This window comes from Mus pahari, chromosome 2, assembly GCF_900095145.1.
Source record: "Mus pahari chromosome 2, PAHARI_EIJ_v1.1, whole genome shotgun sequence".
Classification (NCBI taxonomy): Eukaryota; Metazoa; Chordata; class Mammalia; order Rodentia; family Muridae; genus Mus; species Mus pahari.
The window spans coordinates 56349033-56374042 of NC_034591.1; the positions used below are offsets into that span (position 1 = coordinate 56349033).

A 25010-nucleotide genomic window follows, 5' to 3' on the forward strand; every position below is an offset into this window, starting at 1 on the left:
ACTGCTGCACATGGAGGCCAGATCTGCACTGGGTGTCTTCTTCTCTCACTCCCTACCTTGTTTTCTGAAACAGAGGCTTTGGCTAAACCTAGAGTTCACCCTTTTGGACCCAACAACTTACAGCAAGGCTCCCAATATCCACTTCCTTTGCACCAGAATGACAGACACATGTTAGCACACCAAACATGTCACATAAGTACTAGGGACCTGAACTCTGGTCCTTTTCCCTCCTGAATCATCTCTCCATGCCCCCACTGACCTTGACTCATCACAAATTCACAAGCCCAACCAGATCCAAGGAGAAGACCACAGACCCAAATTCATGACGGATACATGTCTGAAAGTTCAAGGTCATTGTAAATGTACTTTCTATCTGAGGTTGACAGTGAGCCAACGTGTTAACTTGAAAACAAATCTGTACCATAATCGACTCTATCACTCAGGAGCTATTACCCAAAATAAACTCTTTCTTTCTTAAGTTGCTTTCAGTCATGAAAATTTAACACAGCAATAGAGAAAGTATCAAATATACCAGGGAAGGGTCTAAGCCTTGATCTTGAATACCATGAGGACATGCACAACATTCCCTTTGGCCACTCAGGCCCGTATTACTCAGACAATTCCTTGATCCCTTCTACTTCATGGGTAGCACGAGAAAGCTGTGGTGTGCAGTAACTACTCAATCAACTTTCACTAGCTCAAGGTATAAATAAGAGAGAGAAAAAAAAAACACAGGATGGTTTGTGGGTGGATGTGCTGGGGGTATCTATCAAACGGCAGTACAGCTTTGTTACTTCTAGTCATTTTTCCCTACACATATACTTTCTGAATTTAAGCCTGTTTTTTTCCTGTCTAATAGCTTAGAAAGCTTTGGTGATAAAGAATGCTCTAAAAAAAAGTCAACTATTAAGAGTGAACCCATAGGCCGGGCGTGGTGGCGCGCGCCTTTAATCCCAGCACTTGGGAGGCAGAGGCAGGCGGATTTCTGAGTTCGAGGCCATCCTGGTCTACAGAGTGAGTTCCAGAACAGCCAGGGCTATACAGAGAAACCCTGTCTCGAAAAACCAAAAGAGTGAACCCAAGGCACACACGTTCTTCCTTCTATCCATTTCCCTCCTTCTCAGCTGAATTTTCACCTCCCCAGCCCTGTGAACATCCCTCTCAAATGCTGATGCAAAGGGCAAGTCCTACCTTAAGAGACACTATCAATTGAAATGACACGGATTCTTGCCATAATCGCTATAGGTTATTGTGTTAAAGTGTTTTAATTTGAGGTTATTGAGGAAGAAACCATTGTCACTCACAAGGTGGCAAAATAAGATCTACGCTAATTGGCAATCTGACAATCTATAATCACCTGGCAGACAGATTTCTGGGAGTTCCTGTGTGACAATTATCCTATGATTACATTAATTGAGGTAGGAAGTGCTTTCAGTGACCAGTGGCACCATTCCTGGGGTGGGGTCCTGGACTCTATGAAGTACAGAAGAAAGCAGAGAAGCACGCAACGCATCTCCTGCTGCCAGCTGTCTGCCTGCCTTTCCCCTGCACTGTGAGCTGAAACACTTCTTCCCATGGATTTCTTTTGTCAGGGTATTTTACAACAGCAACAGGAAACAAAAACTATCATAGATATGCTTCTGTTTATTAAAGCAGAAACACACCTTCTGACCGTTTGCGGATAGGGGCTAAAACAGCCCAATTACAATGTAGGCTTTTGTTTTATACAAACTACAAGTTTATATAATATATAATACAACATAAAATAAGTAGCTTTTATAATTCTTTTGCTGTTGTTGTTGTAGTTTATTTGTTTTTTCGAGATAGGGGTTCTCTGCGTAGCCCCGGCTGTCCTGGAACTCACTCCGTAGACCAGGCTGGCCTCAAACTCAGAAATTCGCCTGCCTCTGCCTCCCAAATGCTGGGATTAAAGGCGTGCACCACTACTGTCCAGCAGTTTTTTATAATTATAAATTGGTCAATAAGTTGAAAACTGTTTGAAATATACTTATCCTATAAATTCAGGGTTTTTTTATTTTTTTATTTTTATTATATGTAAGTACACTGTAGCTGTCTTCAGACACTCCAGAAGAGGGTGTCAGATCTTGTTACAGATGGTTATGAGCCACCAGGTGGTTGCTGGGATTTGAACTCCGGACCTTTGGAAGAGCAGTCGGGTGCTCTTACCCACTGAGCCATCTCACAAGCCCCCAGGGTATTTTTTAAAAAGATGTATTTATTATGTATACAGCTTTTGCCTGCATGTATGCCTGCATGCCAGAAGAGGGCACCAGATGCCATTATAGATGTTGTGAGCCACCATGCATTGGCTGGGAATCAAACTCAGGACCTCTGGATAGCCGACACTGCTCCTAATCTCTGAGCCATCTCTCCAGCCCCCTCAGTTTTTAATATAAACACACAATATTAAAGTATGAATTGATGTATATACTGTAGCAACTGTAGTTCTAAGGTGGTCATATAGTCTCTTTTCCCATTTATAAGTATTTTGTGATAATCCATACTCATCTCCTCTATGTGAACAAGATAAAAATTGAATATAAATAACTACTTTTTTTAGTTAAATATTCATTTCCACAGCAAAGCAAGAAAAGCATCAATCAGGTCCTGTGGTTTTGTGTTAATATTGCATGATCTCTGCGCAATGATGGCTCCCTAAGCCGAAACTGTTTTATTTGCCAGAAAAGAAAACAATCAAATGAAATTGACTTATTTTTGAAGTTCAGATTAATATGAATAGGTTTTCAAAATTAATGACACAGTCATGTTTATCCTAACTCAATCTGTACTATTTACAGTTTATAAATTAGTAAACCAAGAGAAAAAAATTTTTACTGAAAGAGGGTTTTTTTCATACAACATATTCTGATCACAGTTTCTCCTATCCAACTCCTCCCAGAACCCCCCCCCCCACCTCTCCACCCATGCAAATCCATACCCTTTCTTTCTCGGTCTCATTTGAAAACAAACAGATATCTAAAACCATAAAAAAATAAAATATATATAAATAGAATAAGACAAAACAATCAGGAAAACAAGGTCAAAGAAAATGCATAAGAAACAAATACAGACACAGAGACACACACATTCACACAGAGAAATCCCACAGAAACTCAAAATTGGAAATCATAATATTCAAGAAGAGACTTGTAAGGTGGAAAAGAAAATGCCCAGATGAAGCATTATGAAACAAAAATCCTGTGCAAAAGTGCCATTGAGTTCATTCTATGATGGCCATCTACTGCTGGGCATGGGGACAGCCCTTAAGTGTGGTCTGTACACCCAGTCAGATTTTGTTGGAGAAACTAATTTTTTTCCTTTGTGAACACTTAAGGTCCCTTTGTGGCTTATATACAAGGGTTTTCAATAAACTTGAGATATTGCTCACCAAAGAGGCCATAGTGAATCCAATGACTTCAATGTAGCCGTCATCATGACGTTGGGGTTCAAAGTCATGATGATCTCCAGGGTTTCCCCAAGGCATTGTGCCAGCACAATATCTGCAAACAGGTCAAAAACAGTTAGAGCTACGCCATTCTACTCCTGATTAGCACTGAGAAGTAACAGGGTTAATGCATACATGCACTAAGGTCTTGCATGGTACACTCATGACTACATGAGGGGGAAGTGTTATACTTCTGTGTCAGTTTATAAATAGACTTTTGAAAATAACTTCGAGTGGAACTTGATGCCTTTCAAATATAAGAACAGTTGTTGCTCTAGACAGATACCTTCAAGTACGAAAAAAAATAAAGTTATTGTCTCCAGAATATCACAACCTTGCAAAAATAAGCCACAATTTAGTAAGAAAAGCATACTGTGGTACCTACATATTCCATCATTCCTCACTCCAGGGTTCATGTTGTCTACGACATATTGTGAACTGTCTTTAATAATTTCATAATTTTCTTAAAGAGAAATTCATGCTAGTATAAGAAAGAGCATGAACTAAGATGGCAGCATTTATCGTGGCATAAAGTAAGACAAGAAATTCTCACAGGGGAAAAAATAAATGAAAATTACTTCAAATAAATAAATAAAAGATAAGAAATGAAATAAGATAAATTGTGGTGTATGCCTGCTCCTTAGTACACGAGAAGCTAAGGTAGAACTGTGAAATATCAAGATTCTCCCAAAAGAAAGAAAGGAAGGACTAGAGGGAGGGGAGGAGACTGGGTGGAAGGAGAGGTGAGGGGTGAGATGAGAAAGGGAAAGGAATAAATAAAATCATAAAATTGGAGAAGCAGACACACGAGGGAAGAGAGTCAGGAGTAAAGAGGAAAATTGTACGGGAGGCACTACTAGCCAATGTTCTGCAAATCAGTAAGCTGTCAACTAAAACCACGCTGACCCCTGCCCCTGAAACACAATGGGACCTTAGTGTACTGAGCACTTCTAAGAGCAACCTGGAGACCCTGAGAGGTTTTCCCACAGATAAATTTCCATAGATCTCTCATTTTCCTTAAATTCACCCATGGTCAGCTTATTTGTCCAAGTTGGTTGACAGGAAGCAATGAGGGGATATAGACCCGTGTCTTCCAACACACTGGCTTGTGAACCTGCAATCCTACAATCCAACTGTATGCCACTGTGAAGTGATGAGCTTATTTTAAAAAATAGTCCTAAGTATTGCCTTCTCCTTGTGTATAATTGTTCCAAAGAGCATTGAAAGTCTGTCTATACCACATCTCCCTGTGTACACCATGCCTCCCTGTCTACACCGTGTCTCTCCAATGAATTCTAGCATCTGGCAGAGATGCTAGATGCGTTCCTAATGGCTTCTGAGACACTGAAAGGACTCTGCTCACATCTGCTTCCCTTGAGGCTGTGAGGTGGGTGTGGGGCAGTAATGAGAATTAAATGAAAGTGTTTGAGAAAATGGCCTGAGTCTCTCAGGGATAGGGGAATACGGATAATGAATTCTACATCACAGGCAAGATAACCTGCCACGGGGAACAAGCCAAGAAGGAGAAGAAAATGAGCGACCCTTAACACTGCACTAAAATAAGGGCTTTCATAGGTTATACCCAAGACGATTCACTTCTGCAATCAGATGTCAGTCGGAGTTCACATCGCACAAACGCAACGGCATGAACAGAGCTTACCTGGGAATATTTAAAAATACTATACACTGGAACTTCAGGTCCTGGATCTTTGGGGTGAGATCTGTCCCATCACACTGCAGCAACCAAAGCAGAGAAAGCGAGGCTTCTGAAGTAGTCATGAGTCTGAGAGTCTCATCCAAGATAACTAGGTCGACAACAGCATAGAACATGGAATTCTTCCCCCTTTCCCCTGAGTGAAAGCCAGTTACTAGGACAGAAATTTACATTGAGCCTGACTGGAGGAGAGCTAGGACTTAACTTCAGTTTTGTTCTGATCTAATACATAATAAAACTTCCATTTGACCAAAACAAATTTTCTCCCCTCTAATATTCAAGGCAGGCCCTGCCATTCATTGCCTTGAACTATTTGATATTTAGACACACAGTGCTAACGTTTAAAGACTGCACACACTTCAAAGATGAAGGCTTGAGTGAAGCCAGCAGGATTCCCCACCATAATCAATTGATCCAAACATGGCATGAACGTGGCCATTTGTTTTCTTTCCTGTCTGAGACAGTATTTATTTTGAAGCTAAGAAACTTGTTTGGAATACATTATCTGACCACTTGTTCAAGGAGTCGGTTCTAAATCTGAATCATTTGTAATGGATCCTCTTTTGTTTGCAATCAGGTGAAGCCCGTGTTTTAGATATAATAGTTCCTAAGCTCCCATATACATAGAAGTGTGTATTATTAACACTAGATCAAGAAGACAAATACAATTAAGTGACTGTGTGTTACAAATCTAATCTCTTACAGAACTAGACAATACTTTTGAGATTAGACCGTTGGAGTTTGGATCTGACCTTGGTCTCAAGGCTTCTTCGTTATTCCATCTTAGTACCCTTGTACATAGGTTCCTTGATCACTTAGTTTTTCCTCGAGTACTATCCTGCAGCCAGTCACACACACATACAAAAATTTCCATCCCCCTTTCTTTATTTCCAATGGGGATATGCACAAAAGGAGTCCAATCAGGGTCAGTGGCATAGTGGCATGGTACAAAGCTGGCTTTTCAGCTTGCTTTCTCCCTCTCAGCCCCCACGTCCCAGATTTCCCCTCAGCTTCTTCTGTTTCGGAAGAAAGAATACAATATTCCAAAACTCACTACAATTGTGTTTAGATTTCTTTCAGCAGTGTTTCAGTCTAAGCCTAATGATTTTGCAAGCAGCCAGCGGTTGCCTCAGACCACCACACTGTTCCCCTACCTGATCTGACCCCAATGCTCATATAAGTGGTCTCAAAAATGATTTCCAAGAAATCATACGGTTCTAAATAAAATATTTCCAAAAGTAACGTAGATAAAATAAAGTTCTAGATAGTGACCAAATATATCTTAGAGTACTTCTAACAACCTAAACTCTTCCAAATCATTTAGGGTCTTCAAGCAGATCCACAGATGGCTATGCCCGTGAAGAAATAGTAGAGTAATTTGGTTGTAGGAAAACTTACAAGCAAAAAAAAAAAAAAAAAAAAAAAAAAAGGATGCTAAACTCTGCTGATACATGCCAGAAAAATGCAATAGTAAATACTACTGAACTTGAAACCAGTATCATTTTTAAATGTGCTAGACTTTCTTCCTGTGAACTCATCAAATTTTTCAAAGATGTATACCATGGTATTTTTTTGGATATTATTGCATTAAAATGTACAGTTTTCCAGGACAGTAGCAATCACTGTTTTCTCTAATTCAAACACATAAGACAAAACATCAGCCTGCAAAATACAGTTCTGTATCTATGCTTATGTGTTGATAAATCAAACAATGGACAGTAGATTGTGTTACATGCAAGGTGTTCTTAGTGTGTTTTCTTGGTCGAGAATTTATAATGCACATTTTATTACCATGTGTCTTGTGTATTACATCCAAGATACTGACTTTATATCTGTCAAAAACAAAACAGTCTTTATATATACCTAATGTAGTTAGGCTGTAAAGTGTTCCTTAAAAAGGCTCAGAAGGTAAAGCCTTGGTCCCAAGCTAGAGGAACCATGTGATTCTATCATGAGCATCACATTACTCTGTTGGTGAGCTCACACTGACTGAGACAGTAGGAGGTGGAGCATACTTAAGGAGAACTAGTTCACTCAAGTCAGGGATTGCCATGAAGGGTGATCTGGTCCTGGTCAGTCATTCAGCAGTTAACATCTCTCTCTACCTCTTCCCCTCTTCTCTCTTTCTCTTTCCTTTTTCTTCACACCCTCCCTTCCCGGCCACCATGAAGCATGCAGCTTTGCTACTCCAATCCCAGACCCAGAAACAACATCAAGGCATTGTGTGTGAGCTGAAATGCCATGGGGGGATGATGAGGTCTGCTAATACCAGCAATACTCAGCTCTTGTCCCAATTGATTTAAGGGGATCATTTTTCATGCACATCTTTCTACAGGCCACATATTTTGTGATTTTGTGATAAGTTACTGAACTCATACAATGTTCTGCGTACTCATATGGCTAAAATGAAGACATAAAAACTCTATAGGAAGAATTAGTAACAGATTCAAAGCAGGGCACAAATTAACGCTGACGGAAAAGCAACAGCAGCTTAGCAAATGTTTGCCTATCAGATTTCTATAATTTTCCCTTTTTCCTTCCATTGAGACAGGTTCTCACCAAGCTGTCCAGTCCAGCTGGTTGCCTTGAATTTATATCCCTTCTAGCTTAGCCTTCTAAATACTGGAGACATTTTTAAAATGAACTTTTCATCCTATAAGAATGAGGAAGTCATTTCTACCACATTAGTACTGTATGTACTAGTTTATTAACATTGTAAACATTACCAGTGCCCCACTAAATATTATTCTATTACGATTCTTAGTTGTTGTTTTTTTAATTATCGTTTCCTATTGTTTTTATATTATATAAAAATAGCTCTGTGTTTTTTAAACATTTTGCTTGACTTAGTAATACAGGACTATAATCCCAGCACATTATTTCTTTAGGAGTAAAACTAGTCTTTATTTCACTCCAGCAACTAAGACAGAGACTGACACATGGTGAGGATGCATGTTTATGGCTGAATGAGCTACATGATTTGCAAATTATATACTGCCCAGGGATTAATATATGTATCTATGTATTAATCTACCTATCAACTGGCATCAGGGGTGGGGAGGAGTGACACATATATTCACATGCAAATGAAATGAACCTATACAGTCAATACTCACGACAACTTTGACGTGTTTGGATAGATCTCTAGAACTTCTTTGTAGGAAATCAGAAAAGGCTGCCTACACCACCAGGGGAAGGAAAAAAAGAGTTCTTTGTTATATAGTTTCCACCAAATCTTTGTTTCAACACAATAGACACTTTCCCAAGATTCTGCGCTACGAACAAATAGAAAACAAATTCTCCTTTGGTTAAACTCAAGGTAAAATAGGGCCATGTCTGCCATGTGAAAATCTTCGTTTTCAGACTAGAACCTATAATTACATTTAAGATTATAGGAGAAAGGTAAAAATGTGTGTGACTCCCAAAGCCACTTGGCAGATCTATTCTGAAGGCCCTTATTAACATCCTACCTATCCACCCAATGCTAAGATCACTTTTAAGAATGTCCCTGAAGAGTAATGGAAGGTCCCTGCTTTGGTCTCATGAGTATTTCCATTAAAGACTCCATGTTCTGCCAAATTCTCATCCAAAATCACTGGGTACACATCCTGCTGAAAACTATAGCCTGAACTAAGATTGTCTGTGGTGGGTGCTGTTATCAACTTAACACAGTCTCCAATCACCTGGGAAAGGAGGTTCAATCAGGGATTGTCTAGATTAAGTTGCCCTGTGTGCTGATGCTGGCCATGGGACTGGAGCGGCATCTAGATTAATGGGAAGACCTTTCCACTGTGGGTGGCACCTTTCCCTGGGCTGGGGATCCTGGATTGCGAAGGGGTAAAGAATTCGTGTAAGTAGTAGCACAAGTGCATTTATTCCTTGCTCTCTCCTTTTGACTGTGGATGTGCTGTGACCAGCTACTTCAAGTGACTGCCACTTGACTTCCCCCAAACGGCAGAATGTAACCCAGAATTGTAAGTCAAATAAGTCAAATGGACCCTTTTTTCCTTAATTGCATTTTATCACAGAAAGGGGAAACTAAATCAGAATATTGTATATATATTTTCCCATCTAACTATTCTTCTCAATTTCTTCTTGGACATCTGTTTTGCATCATTCCATAAAAAGTCATCGACACTTAGCTTAAATTTTAAACACAGCCAACACCCAACACCAACTGCCTTGCTGACCAATCAGAAAACATCTCTTCTCTTTAACTCCTTAGTGAAGATTTTAAATATATTTCCATATATATATATATATATATATATATATATATATATATGGAAATATCTCAGGTATGCATTAATAAGCTTGATGATGTTAGTTTCTTTAGCATTTTCTGAATTGCCACTAAATAATATTAATGGCTTTAAAACAAAATAATACTTACCCCTGCATAGAACATTTTATTTCGAAAACGACTATTGAATTTCTCTGGATTTGCTTCTGTAAAAGAGGAGAGGTGTTCTTGTTACTGGGACTTCATGGATGTTGTCACTCTTCTCCTGAAGTCTAGATCTGGTCTACACCCTGAAGATCCACCAGCTCCAACTCTGCTGCTAGCATCCCCTCAGTGCCAGGCCAGTTGCTTCAGTGGCCCAGTGACACAGGTGTAGCTATCCAGTGTGAAAACATGTTCAGTTCAAGTCACAGCCTTGCAGTGAACTGGGAGGCTGTTAGGAATGCTCATCACTGACCCCACCTACCCCTGTCCTGTGAAAAGTCCAAGCATGAGGTCCAGGAATGGAGGTTGGACAAGCTCACAAACATTAAAACTAGAGACTCTTTGAATTCAGTTTGAATCAGAGAATCAGAGGTATCTGGGACAAGGATGGACAAAAAAAAGTGATAAGTTCTGGGGATGTCATTATTATCTGACGTCTGAGGGCATGGCTTATGTAAACTGTGTAAAGCTTCACATGGAGATAAAGAGGATGGATCTGAACCAGCATTCATAGAAAATTTGTTTTCACATTTTGAGAGTATTCTGAAATACCACCTACTCCTTTACTGTGATAGACCCTGGAAGAAATGGGAGTGAATGAGAGAAAAGGGTAGGGAGGGAGATACAGAGGTGGAAAGTGAGATGGAGTAGGTTGGAGAGAGGGAGGGAGGAAGGGAGGAGGGTCTTCTGAATAGACTTATCATATTACAAAAATGTTCAGTATTAAAAAAATTTAATTTTCAGTTTGCCTCTTATGTGTCATTTAGTTTAAGGAGGCAAAAATGAAATAACCCATTGACTTTTCATAGGAACTTGGGGGTTCAATAAATGTCTACATAAAATATTGTTTCCTCAATGATTCTTCTCTAATACAACCCAGAATTTCACCAAAGGACCCATTATCTCTGCCTTTATACCTGTCCAGGAGCAGCTGCTTTTCAGGCTAAATCTTTCTCCCAGTCATTTCTACATAGTAAGATGACCATCAAAAAATGCTCCCAGTCCCAATAATGTCTAAAAACAATAGTCCCATCTCTCTAAATGAGGGGATGCAGGAGTTCACTCATCCAGACTGGTTCTAAGAAAGTGTATAGGACCTCAAGCAAAAGTCCTACACAATGCTTACTGGATTGTTTGCAGGACTGTTAGACTAGACTAATAATTGTACATGACACAGAAACTGGATAATCTGCAAAGTTCCTAATTTAAAAAGGGTGTGTTTGGAGACATACTCAACAGCTCAGCATCTAACTTCAGCTGTGTGTTTTCTGAGTCTCAGAGTTTTCCTAAATATTGTTCTCTAACAGTCACAGTTCTCAACACTATACTCTAATCCTAAACACAAAACAGAGCAAAATGTTATGTGAGGTCATAAAAAAATATATAAAATGGTACAAATTGCTCTCTCGTGTCTGTTACTCTTGACCTATTTTTAAGATTTATTTTGTTAGTGTGTGTGTGTGTGTGTGTGTGTGTGTGTGTGTGTGTGTGTGTGTTTGCATGAGCCTACAAAGTCTAGAAGAGGGCATCAGATCCCGTGGAGCTGGAATTACAGATGGTTGTGAGCCACCCAACATGAGTGCTAGGAGCTGAACCCCAGTGCTCTGAACCCTGAGTTGTTCTGAATGAACCCCATCTCTTCATCCCTGAGTTGTTCTGGATCAACTTGATGGGTTTCAATTTCCATTTCCAATTGCATCAGCTTTTTCTGTTTTATGAAACCAGAAGTAAAATGAGAATCATTTTTTGCAACGTGTCTGAGTACATGGGCTCTGGTTTCTTGGGTTTTTTTTGTTTTTTGTTTTTTAATTCTAGTCTAGCTATCCAACAAGTTATAAGAAGTAGGAATGTCAGTCAGCCACAGCTATGTACAGAACTTTCTCAGCAGTCTGATGCCCATAGTTAGTAAGTGAACCCTAGCCCAGCCACTAACATTTATGTGCCTTAAAACTTATGGTCTGGAAATATTCACATCTCCATGTGGTTTTTTTCTATGAGACTCGATTTTTAATAAAAACTAAAAAGACTCATTTTCTCCGAAGATAGACTATTTTCCATAAGTCCACAAAAAAAATGGAATAAAATTGAGAAATATAGCTGAGATTTTTGGTGACTTAATTCACACTTTTGATGAAAATGAATCATCTCAGATATAATTTAGCTAGAAGTAATAAACATTAAAAACAGGTCTATAGAGACACATAACATCCAAAGAGCTGCCAGAAAGACAGAAAAGGAAGAGGTGAGAAGTCAGTCATATGCCTTGGCCTTAAGGGTACAAGATGAATCCTGTTAGTCCCAGGGTTATGAGCTTCCAAAAATGAATATTGGGCAAACCCTCTGCTTCTAAGCCACATTCCTAGCTTCAATTCCCATTTTTGCATCTACCGTGTAAGCAAAAATGAGACTCAGAAAGACAGGTCACCCACAGCTTAGAGAAGCTCAGCCTACAGCTAGAGCTGGGTCATCTCTCCCCGAGACCAGGCCATAGGAGGAGCAAAGGAAGCAAACAGGCCCTACAGATAGCAGTGGTCAGTCATCTCCATTTCCCTAAGAAGGAAGGACTGGATGGCTGAGTGTGCTTGTGTGTATCATAGAAAGTAGATGTACCTTCAACCAGAACCGAGAGTGTGAAAGTCCATTCAGCCTTCCATACTGCCTCGAGAAAGGGAGAGGGACGAAAAATTTGGGAAGAGGCCAATCAATGAGAAAGGTCAAGGGCTCACTCCTTCAGCAAGTGGTGTCTGTCACGTGATATGATGCCAAAATGAAAGGCTGACAATACTGGCCCCACAGCTAGAAGGTTCTGTGATTGACTGAATTCTTGGGTTATCTGTTCTCAACCTTCCCAAGTAGGCGTGTGAAAGCAAGTTTCAATCACTCTACCTCTACTCCATTATCATTCAAAGACCATTTATTGATCTGCTTGTAATTCTCTTGGTCAGAATTCTGGGATGGGCTCAGCCGAAGTCCCTGCTGAGGGTTTGAGAAAATGGCATACCGTGACACCCTCACTGAGACACCCTGGGAAACACTACTTTCTAATTATTCCAATTGTTGGTAGAATCCATATCCTGGAGACAGCAGACTGAACCTCTCTCTGGTAGCTGCTCAAGGGTGTTCATTTTCACTAGTGGGCTCTGTCTGTACACACTGGAGTTCTGATCCCAGCCACAGTCAAAACCAGCACACAAGTCCTCACACCCCAGACCTCTGGCTTCCCTTCTGTCCCCCTCTGCTGCTTTTAGGGGCTCACATGATTAGAACAGATCCATGCAGATAATCTAGGACTGTATTCTGATGTGGAAGCCAGCTTCGCTTACAGGAGTGAAGCTCTTCTGTTGTGTTGAGCAATAGCCACAGGTAGAACCTGAGGTGGCAACTGCCGTGGGAGGCAAGACTGCCGTAGTCCACCTTCCAGCCCTCATGACTCACACTCCTCCTACTTGAAAAGGGTATTTAGTGCCTAAGATGTCCTCAAGGGTCCCAGTTCACTGTAGCACCAACTGACAGTTCATATCTGCAGATTGAATAATGAGGTATTAGCATACTCTCTGTCATCGTGGATCTCCATGTAACACACCATATTCCTCAAAAGGCCTAGAAATCCCATTTCATAAAAGGCTGCCCATGGAAGGAAGATTGGTCCACCGCCTTGGATATATTCCATTTATATCCAATTATTAAAATTCGAAAATGAAGATTCTAGTGATTATGCAAACTTGTAAAACAAAAGTTTGGTCAAAATTAATTGGTGGAAGAAAAACACCCTCCCAGATTATAAACAGACTTCTTCCTAAAATAACACTCCTGACTGTGCAGAACTGGGTCACTGCACTCACAAGACCTACATATATACATTTTGCCAATCTGTACGTTGGCAAGCAAGGTTCCACATACCAGAGTTTTCCTGCTCACCTACAGTTTCATTACCACCTGAAATTCAAATTTTATGTTAAAAAAAAAACTTCCTTCTTTTCGATATCAATTCCCATTAAGACCTTTCTTAAATATCTTTTACTTTCTAAGATGTCCTTTTTTAAATCAATATCATTTTTCAAGCTCTATAGAAAAGCCACCCCATGTGCGTGAACTTCCTATCTAACTCATGAGGAGAAGCATATGTGTTCCTCTGTGCTCCTCCTTCCTGCCTGAAATGATTGTGCATGTGCTAGCTCCTATCTGCTACCACAGTTCTCCTTTCTCTTCTATACATGTTACCCTTACCCATTCTGGAAACTTCTTCCACATCCGTGACCAATCCTGCTGAATCCTTGCAGTGTTTACTGTCTGCACAACTCATCTGTACTATATATTCCTTCTATTGCTACTTCCTTTTTATTTAGCAATGGGGTCTTACCCTCCAATGTAACACTCTGCTACTGTAACAAACACTGATACCATTGGATTGTGAGCTGGTTTTATATATATATATATACATATATATAAAAAATAAGATGCAGTCTCTTATCCTTATAGGGTATAGAGTGGAGGGCAGATCTGAAAATGAAGGGTAAGACATTATCAGAAGTGTCTTGACATGTACCAGGGCTCACTGTCACCTCACTGTTAGGTATGATCTGACATCTTTTACAATGTCACGCCAGGCAGTTTGGGGGTAACATCAGCTAAATCAAATCAGGTTGCACAGACACTTAGCCACTTTTAACCAGTTCTTCTGTGTGTGCAGTAGTGCAATGAGCACGTGCTCCAGACACAGTGCAGCTAAGTGGGCTGCATACAGAGAATCAAGACGGAAGGAAGGTTTGAGACAGTGAAGACTTATGTAGAACATGCTGCCTGAGCTCTGGAGCCCTGACCAGTAAGTAGCATGCAGCACCATCTATAACAAGGGTGGAATTTAGCAAAACCACACTGCACATAGCAGCCTCTTGACGGAAATCTGTCTATTGTCTGTGATACGAATCATGGAAGTCATAATCCTTTGAGTCACATTATCTGCATGTCTCTGTATATTTGGTGCAAGTAGTCAATCGGAAATCAGATTTAAATGTAGCTTCCTCTAGAGTCATAAGTGTATTTCCTGACCTTGTGCATAAGATTCAACTCCTCTGAATCATAATTTCGACGAGGCAGTAATACGGTAGCAGCAGAGCTCTGACTAAGTTAGATGTGTTTAATATCCATGTCCAAAGAGTGACAATCTCATTCACACGGCTGGGGAAATGAGAGCTGAGTTTGTCACTGACAGCTATAATCTTTGTTAGCATGCCCAAACACTAATGTATTGAGGTATTTTCTACGTACTTCCTCAAGCACGGTTACAACACAGCACTGATGAAGGCACCAGGCAATACTCCAAGTGACAGTTACAGGACCAATGTCCTGACATCCCCAAATCCTCTCGCAAACACTGCACTCTCTCATGCATACATAACAAGAGTTCATCCAAGAATGCTTCAGCCACATTGGGAAGAATCAGTACTCTATTTCCAACCAAGTGCCGCATACCTTCAATCCAATCCAATATAGAGACTCAGATTGTCACGTTTACCCCCTTAATCCACAAAGTCAAACAAAAGACCAAGACTGCCTTCACTCCCTGCCTGCCTTTTAGCTGGCAATTTAAAAGCCATCTGCATAGCAACAATTCTAATGAACTGTTCCAAAACAAATGTGATTTTAATTGCACCTTCTCAAAGAAATACTATATAAGTAGCTGTGTTAAGAACTGTCCATTTGATGAGATGTTTCCCATTTAAGCCAAAATTCCTTTCTCTGCAGTTAAATATTTAAGACTCTGCCTTCACGCGATTGATATTTGTTATCCTTTACATATAGATGGGTTGGCATAATTCCCATTTCAAGTAACATATTTTCCTGACATTATCCAATCCAATTTTTTTCACAATGCCTCTCACGAGACTTTGAGTCACCCTCAAGGTATTTTGCAACATATTATAGAACTTTTGTCTTGAAGCCTTAACTTGCAAGTGGGTGGAGCTCATGACATCCCCTGATCCTAGCTGAGGAGCTATTTGCAGTTAAGAAAAGTGAATCTTCTCTGGAGGTATGCCCCAGGAAAAGCTGTCCATGTGCACATGGGCCACACTCATCAGACTCAGTTGATAAGAAGGGAGAAGGAAGAGGGGACATGAAGGTGAGCGGGGGTTGGGGGGGAGATGTTATAGGCAATCCAGGGGGAGAGGGCAAGAGAGAGTGTGGTGCATATAATTAAGATAGACAGACAGACAGACAGATGAACCTGGCTGTCAAAGAATAAATAAAAATATTTTAAAAAATAAAATAAGCACCAAGCCTTAGGAATAATCTTTCAATGTTAATATTTAGAATTTGGCATCCTTTAGTCAACTGGTGTTCTTACAAAAGAATTCTTTTGTAAACCACATTCCTTTGTCCTGTGGTACTCTCTGTGTTCTCCTCATTCTGATTCATAAAAATTCCTTCCTGGTACAGAGGTGTATATTATTAGAACAACCTTCAAAATTATTAGGGCCCCAAATCAAGTTCCCTTAAATGAGTTTATCCAGGCCCACTTACCCAGTTAAGCCTCTTTCCACTCCTGGACCCTTAGTTTTGGAAATTTGTGTATTTGTGATACTGTATCATTTTACAGGTATTGTTAAGAAACTTGTGAATCTTATTATTAAGGAATCAAGATATGTAAGACCTCAAGAACAAGGATATAGGAGGCATGTGCTACTGTGCACAGGACAAATGAACTCTCTGTATACATAGGAAGAAGATCAATGACCAGCAAAGTCCTCACATAGGTCTCAGAATAACCCTTCCCCATGACCAGGTGATAGCAGGATGGTGCTAGTTGGTGGGTATTTCTGATTTGAAGCATTTAAGGTCCTTACATGATGCATCTATTCCACCTGTGATTTTTCTAGCTTTTCAGAGAAGCAGCACAAACTACAGTTCCTTCTTCATTTGGTATTATTGTTCTTCCTTAACGCAGAATCCAGGTCCACAGACACTTTCTCCTAATAGCCTTAGAGACACCTGAAGGACCAGACCTGATGGAACCAGTTGGGGCTTCCCAGTTAATGCTTTAGTTGTATTTTGAATTCTAATGACCCGAACCCCTAGAGCTCTACTGAAAGAGACTTTTCTTCATCTGATTAACACAACCTGAACTTGGGGTTCTAGTTTACAGTCATCTGTGTTTGAGGTTTGGGAGTTTGAAACCACTTAAGCCCTGCAGAGCATCCAGAAGTGAAGGAAACAATTGCTCACTGATAACTCTGACTTTTGTCTCCCAAGCTTCAGACCTTTCATAACTATGTCTCAGTTACATCTAAACACATGTACAAGGAGTAAGGCACCAACACAGCTGTGGATCAAAGACAAAGGCAAAGGCATATAGTGCTCACTAATAGGCAGAGTGCAAGAGATGGGGGCAGAGAGAGAGAGAGAGAGAGAGAGAGAGAGAGAGAGAGAGAGAGAGAGAAAGAGATGGGGGCAGAGAGAGAGAGAGAGAGAGAGAGAGAGAGAGAGAGAGAGAGAGAGAGAGAGATGCAGAGACTGATCAAACTAAATCTTAAATTTTCTCAGATAAGAAAATTCAGATGAAATGTTTTACTGATCCATCCTTTTCTCATATAAATAAGTATTTATTTTTATGCACATGTAATATTGTTTTAGTTTTAAAATTTTTTGTTTGAAATTTTCATCTGTGTGTACAATAGATCATTACTATGTTCACCTCCAATACCCCTGCCCCAAGGCCCTCCCAACACTCCTCCTTCCCAATTTTATGTGTAATCCATCAAGTCCAATTGGTAATTAGTGTTGCACATAGATGTGGGGCTTTCCACTGTTTCTTACCCTACCTACTGAGGACCACAACCCCAACGAAAGTGCTCTCCCGTCAGCTGCCAATTCATCTTACTCACTCCATACATGTTCTCCCAGAGTCTTGGCCCAGAATCTTCTCATGCCTGGAGTTGCTACAGCCTTACTCTTACTTGCCTCAGCCGTGAATGTCCCAGAACCTTCCTAGCTACCTCACCACTATCCTGCTCCTTTCTCTCAAAATAAAAGACCCGAAGTCCCCTGCATGCCAACATGCCTGTTTCTTTCCTTTTCATCTCTCCTAACACATTTCAAAGGCTCTGGGTATATATTACTAAACTTTAATCACTGGTGGCTCGTGAAGCTAAGTACATCCTAATTAGTAAAGAAATCCTTCTTTATCTAAGAATTTTATTCCCTTCAAAACTTCCATCCAAAGTTGGGGAGGTGCCTCAGTGGCAGAGGACTTGCCCCCCATGTGCAAAGCCCTGGTTTTGATTCTCAGCACACCATTTAAGAGTCAAATGTAAAGATTAATATCTCATGACGTGGAATGACCCTCTGTCCCTGCCCTGGTGGTCTTAGGCAGCTAGGTCTATTTATAATAAGCTCCTACCTGGTCCAGCTCCTAGGGTTATCATGAAGGTTAACATGGAACAAGAGGGAAGCACAATGCAGACATGCAAGTAATATGCAAGCAAAAAGAAACATGGAGAACACTGCTAGAAACTTCCTCCCAAGAGCTGGAAACGGGACATATCCTCACCTCGGGATTCATGGAACTCCAATGTGACGTGAGCATCAAATCCAAGGCTGAAGTAATTGTTGAAGACATTCAGAGGAAGCTGCAAGAATGGACAAATCTGACATTATTCACGGCCAACCCAGACCCAACACCCTATCTCTGAGGCAGTCTGTGGGACACAGATAAGTCACATCTTACTGCAGAGGGTCTTTATAGACAAGATACAGGGGCTCTAGAACTAACTCATTAGTGAAAGTTCAAATCAAAAGATTCCACAAATCATAAATTATACAAGTAAGGAACACAAATACAAATTACTAAGTAAGAGTCGCTCTTGTGCACGGTGCAATAACTTTGTTAAGCTGAGAGGTGCTCATCTGTAACAGATATAAAGAGATCGATTCCATGTGAATTTAGAAAATAAATTTGATTTCTAGATCCAGTCTAATTTCCTTAACCAATGTGTGATATTTTTCAAGAACTTTATATCCAACACATAAATAATGCAGCCTAAAATAAACAGTTCACATGTACTCGATTTTTAAAGGTTTTTTTTGTTTTTGTTTTGCTTTCACAAACCTCATATAAAAAAAGAAAACAGTGAATGCCATTTGATTCAGTCACTGCTGGTACCAACAGAAAACAACAGAAATATATCATGTATTTCATATGTAATATATGAAATCATATATTTTACACATATGTAAAATATATAATATGTATAATTCAGACTCCCATTTAATTGGTTAAACCTGTATCTTTAATATGACATTCATAACAGCTATATGCAACACACATAAGCTCTAGTGTTTTTTTTATGCTCTGAGTCCCTGTCGTTTATTCTGAACTACAAGAAGAACTGTTGTGAAGCCAAAGAGCCCAGACTGAGATCACAAACGTGACGTTATCTAAAAGCTTCGGTTCAATACTAGAACAACCAGAAAAGCACATAGAAAGTGCAAGGCAGAAAATAAAATGATTACCCCCCATTCCTTTCCATGGTTCAGAATGCAAGGTAAATGTTAAACTGAAAAGAGGCCATGTTCCCAGATCCTTGTCAGGTTTCTGCTCCAAACTGAATTGTACCCTTTTGTTATTAGAAATGCATGTTGAGACCTTCAACATTTCAAAAGTCATTTATTAGAATGTGTTATGCACTTCTTACTGATCAGAAAGATTTCCTGCTAAGTTGAAGGGAAAACATTGTCCCATTACAAAAGATGACGGGGTAGACTGCCTTAATTTCTGTCTCTTGGGGAAAGAAAGGACCCCACATCGAGGTCCCTCAGACTGAGTCTTGGTGCTTCAGAGGCTGCAGCAGCCTTTAGAAGCAATATCAACAAACTTCAGAGCAGGGAGAAACTCAGGATACATACCAAAGCCAAAACCATGTCTAACGCTCTTGGCTTTGTATTTGAGAATGTCCAGTCCCCTCGCTTAAACAAAACCCCAGCCCCTGTAAGGATAGCATGGTGTTTGTGCCAAAAGCACAGAAACATTCTACCATTTATATTATTTTGGCTATGATTCTAACCCATGTCTTAGCAGACACTGATAGCTAAAGAAAACATCTGGACACAATTCCCTAAGTAATATTCCAATTTAGACTGTTTTTAAGGTATTCACATTTTCCAGGAAAATGTGCCCCAATTTTCTACATATCCCCAAACTCCATTTCCAAAGCCCTTTAATTATCTGGATTGACGTCCTCTGGCTGCACCAAGAAGTCTTTCCATTTCTCAAGCTTTTGGGAAAAGAGTTAAATTGTAGGCCTCGCCAGTCCACATTTAGCAGAATGGCCTGAAATTTTCCATGTCAGTAGAAGGCCCCCCTCCTTCTAATTTGGTGGTATTCTATTCAATCTTGATAAGTCACAAGAACAGTTAAAAGTTTTCCATATGTTTGCACAGCGTTCAATTGTGAACTCAAATTCAAGTGAGCAATCCTGATATGTAATAGAAGATTTATTAATTTCAGTATTGGCATTTAGGTTTAAAAAAAAACAAACACTGGATATGAAGAGAGATGTTGAAGCCAAAGAAGACATCTGAGTGTCTAACATAATTGCTCAGAACCGCAGTAAACAACGAATTTGTGCTCAGTGGATGGATCCAAACTAGCAAGGGTGTTATTGGAAGTGTAGGTGCAGTGTCCTTATCCCTACATTAACTTACTCTGAATCTCAGGAGAGAGACTCATCATGTTCATTCTAACAAGCAGAGCAAGGGATTCTTAAGCCTACAGAATTATGGACATGGTGTCATGGAAGAAAGACAAGATGTGACAGGGAGGGGATGCCTACTCAGTGGTATGACCAAGTTAAACAGAGACCGGGGTCACAACTTAGGCTCAGATGCTAAGGAGAAGTTGCACGGTAGTTTATTACAATGGCCTTGATTTGGGCTGGGCAATTTTCACCCTAAAAACTCAGTCACTGAAAGAAAACACCAAGACAAACCACGTATTTAGGCAAGTCCTAAGTCTATGAGGCAACTGGCTTAAATGATACCAGCTACACAGAAGAGATATTTGATGTCAGGCCAGCGATTGCTATGGTTTTCCTCCTACTGAAAGGCCATGTGCCTAATGCTTAGGAACATACACAAACTCCACCTTCCCATGGGCCGTCTGCATCTAGCTCAAGAGATTAACAGATGTTGATATGTTTTCCCAATGTGGAGCTGAAGACAGAGAACAGGTCCCGTAGCTCTGGAACAAGTACAATATCTGAGTCCTGAAGCATTCAGGGAGCATTCAGAGAGGGAGCTGGTGACAGTATGCTCAGCCTTAGGAGCCAGAGTCCCAGAGCTATCCTGTTATCTTCCAGAAGGCAGGGCCCATGAGTGGTACCCTGAAATGTATGTCTTACCACTCAAGCAGATGCCCAGGGCTCCATCAGTGGAAGGAGTCTCCCCCACCTTAAGTTTATTTCTATTTTTATTGATTCTCATGCATATATGTGTGTGTGTGAGCACATATAGGCCAGGATCTACAGAAGTCAGAGAAAGGGCCCAGATTCCCTGGAGCTGGAGTACCAGATAACTGTGAAGCAGCCAACATGAGTGCCAGGAACTGAACTCCTGTCCTCTGCAGGAGCCATGAGCACTCTTAACAGCTAAGACACCTCTCCGGCCCCCAAAGGAAGAGCTGTCTAACCTTACACACGCCATCTTCAAGTTCTTCGGGCGGCAAGTCTGGGTTTCTCTCTACGTGGAGGTTCCAACGATCCAACTGGACAATGGTCCCATCTTCCACCTGGCACAGGATCTTAGAAACAGGCTCATCGGTGTAACCCTAAGGACAGAATTAGAGCACAGACCCTTGCTGTCTGGGTCAGAAAGCCCTGCAGTGGGTGCCCCAACAAGGCAGGACGTGGTCAGTCATAGTCCCACTGCTTTTAAGCCATCAAAGCTGGAAGAGTGAATGACTTTCCCCTCTAAGTGCTTTAAGATAATGCTTCAAGGAAGGCACTAGTTTTGCTTGATCTGAGCTGAGGAATTCCTTGCAGGCAGCAAGAGCCAGTGACTGGGCCATGCTGGATAACTATGTTGACTGGAGTGAACAGCAAGATTCCCAAGCCTCTTGCTGGAGGAATTTGGGGGCACCCACAAGTGTGTGGCAGGGGTAAAAGGGAGAAAGCATCAAGGAAGACTGAACGTTCTCTCTCATTCACCAATAGCTGATCTTGTGTTAAGACACCGCCCATCTGTATCCTGAGGCAAGTCAGCCTGAGAAGCAGGGACGAGAAGAACAGCCCTCTCCTGAAGGATTGTTTGTGACAGCATGGTTACTCTAGGTAGTCAAATACTGGATTTGGGTAGTGCATTTATTTTTATACCAGCCACTTAAAAAGAGAAAAAGGTAAGGCAAAATATAGCAAGAATAACAAAATACCCTGAGATAAGTTAACTCGGCTAAGGGCCAAATCACTGTCTGCTATGGCTCTGTCCTATGGAGTGACCATGAAACAGATGTCAAACAATAACCTAACAAGAGGGGTTTAGGGAGCTAGCAATGGACATTAGTTATTTTTTAAGAATATTTGAATTTATTCTCCCACAATTTTGTACACCTATATACTGTATTTTGATCATATTCCCCTATTATCCTGTTACCTGCTTTCATGCACTCCTCATCAAAGCTTCCTCCTCCCAATTAGCCCTCTCTAGCTCCCACATCTTCTTTTTAATGGTGCAATGAGCTTAACTGGAATTCCCTGGCTGAGTGTGAATGTGGGGTCACTCACTCGGGCTTGAGCTATTTACCAGGGACTACACCACTGAATAGAAATGACTGCCTCCATCAGCTTTTAGTGCCAATAGCGCCTGGGCTGGCATTTTAGTGTCTTGTGGCTTCTTTTAGTTTAGTACAAGATAAATATATACATGAAATGGCCAGTTATCAACAGGTGGGGCTTCCCTCACACGTTCCATCCAGAGAATGGTACCCAATGGGAAGGACAATCAAGATACCAGTCTCATCAAAGCTATAGTAAGGATGGTCAGAAAACCTCCATGTTCAAAAGAAGTAGTGACTGTCTCAAAGGATGAGTCTTAATTATAAAGCCGATTTGCCATTATGGCCAGGGCTGAGGGTCAGGATGACCGCAGATTGGCAGAACTGCTTCGCATGACCACTTGAGGCTGACCCATTGGCCATGGATACTTCAGCACTAAGCCCATCTATGTACTAACCAGGTGTTTTCTTCACACTCAACCATCCCCTCCTCCCTGGATGATTCTAAGTCTAAAGTGAAGAAGTGACAAAGAAACAGGCTATTTGAGTCCCACGTCTAACTTGTCCCTCTGACAGCAGCAGCTTACTGCTTTTAGTGGCGATCACTGAGTGATCATCGGGTCTGGCTTGCTCCTCCGTGTTAAGAGCAGCCGCCTCTGGTTCTTACCCCTCCCCAGTTGAGCGTCCGCGCCAGGTCATTCCCGGTCCCCAGTGGAAGCACCCCCACGGGAGGCTGTGGGCTCAGCTGCAGCTCGTCCAGGATGGAGAGGATCCAGCCCACCTACAGACACATTGGGGGCCAGAAGGGAGAAGAGAAAGACAATAAGTCACCAGGAAGGAACTTGAGGAGGCTGGAATGGTCAGAATGCTTAAAACACATGTTTCATACAGTGGTCAGACATCAGAAAGCCTGCTTACTTCAAGTGCTTTCAAAATGGTCAGCCCTTAAATAGGAAAAAGACCACTTTATGCATGCTTTATTATATAATCAAATGGGGACCCATACATCTGCATGTTTATTTAGAAAGATACTTTAAAATTTAGGAGAATTTAAGGTCATTTAGATGGGGTAATAGAACAGAGTACCGGAGAGAATATAAAACTCAGAATCAGACTAAATTCCAATGCAGCTCACACAGGCTGCAGAACCTTGATTAAACTGCATAACTTTACGGAGACTAATTTATTTGATTTTCAAAATGAGATAATGAGACCTATTTCACATGGCTGTATACAGCTTAAACCACAATGCATATAAAGACTGTAACCTGGTCTACAGCCAATACAGGCCCTAGTTACATGACCACCCTCCACAGCATCATTTTGGAAACTCGTAGTTTTCCTAATTGTCCCTAAAATCTCTTTTATGATTCACTATGGAGACAAGACTGTGCACGGACTTAATGTCTAATATAAATCTAGACAGAAAATACATACTAGAATCACAAACCCCACTTAATCTATGTTCTAGAAGAAAAAAAATCCTTTGAATTTAGCCATATTACAATATAAACAAACAGCTCCTAGCCTCAGTGTAGCAAAAAGAAACCTACGTGTCTTTATGATGTCACACAGACCCATGTTCTATAGGTCTCCTTAATAATTTTCAACTATGGCTTACATGGTGGAAGTACAGGTGACACATGTCAAGAAAAGATTATGTTAAAGGGGATGACTTCAGTTCTGGTTGCATATTAATCCATTTTACCTCAAATTTAGGGGGAAAAAAATCCTACTATAAGCCACTTAAAATTCTTGGCCTATTCTCTGACAGATGAGCTTTATCCTCTTAGTGTCCCATTCCAGAGCTCAGCAAAACAGTGACATGTTTTAGTCTATACTTGTATGAGTGTCATGGGGTTTTCTTTTAACAACATGCTAGCAGTGCATTTAATGAGCACTACCAACTACATGCACAACAGAGCAGAACAGCTGAGATAATGAGATTAATGAGCTGGGCTATGCTGGATAAGATAAGATGGCTGCCCTCAGAGTTCACGCTAGCAGAGGATGGCAAGCTGATTACAATCTCCATGCTACCCCCAAGCAACATCACATTATTGAACTTCAAAAATGTCAAGCCTTTACTATAGGCCAACATAAAAAGACTCTGTAAGAATCGTTTAATTTTAGTTTCCACTTTGTAAGGGAGTTGAATGATGGCACGGCATTAGCGTCGCATCACTTATACATGAGAACTGCCGTTCATAATGAGGTGAGACTAACACCAGTTAGTGAGGCCAGCATTTTTAGTGCCGCAGAGGAATAAGTTTTCATAAGGAGGTGAGTATAGCAAGGCCAGCCAGCACAAGCCCACAGTTCCAAACTTCTCAGGAGGCTGAGGGAGGAGGATGGTGAGTAAGGCTAACCTAGGTAATTTGTGAAGCCCTATCTCAGGACAAAACAAAATAGAGAGGTGAATGGGATGTAGCTCAATGGGAAATCTCCTGCTGGCATGCCCTAAGTCCTCCCTAGTTTCAATTTCTAACACCGAAAAACTACTAACTCAATAATACCAAACCTGGTACTGGGAATGGCCCGACTATCTTAGAGGCAGCAATATGTGATTTTTGACATCTCTGGATGTAGACGAAGCTCCAAAATTCACTACATGTGACAC

General features: G+C 40.8%; 1 protein-coding gene across 3 annotated transcripts in view; it reads right to left on the minus strand.

Moving 5' to 3' along the window:
- Nucleotides 1–25010, minus strand: part of Dgki (diacylglycerol kinase iota) — a 449040-nt gene that overhangs the window by 164818 nt on the left and 259212 nt on the right. For all 3 annotated transcript variants that reach the window (XM_021190110.2, XM_021190109.2, XM_029534779.1), the window contains 7 exons: nt 23058–23171; nt 21311–21448; nt 18176–18254; nt 9574–9629; nt 8297–8359; nt 5127–5200; nt 3410–3521 (listed from right to left, as the gene is read on the minus strand). In XM_021190110.2, the coding sequence (XP_021045769.1) occupies nt 3410–3521; nt 5127–5200; nt 8297–8359; nt 9574–9629; nt 18176–18254; nt 21311–21448; nt 23058–23171 (636 nt within the window). The remainder of the gene's footprint in view (nt 1–3409; nt 3522–5126; nt 5201–8296; nt 8360–9573; nt 9630–18175; nt 18255–21310; nt 21449–23057; nt 23172–25010) is intronic.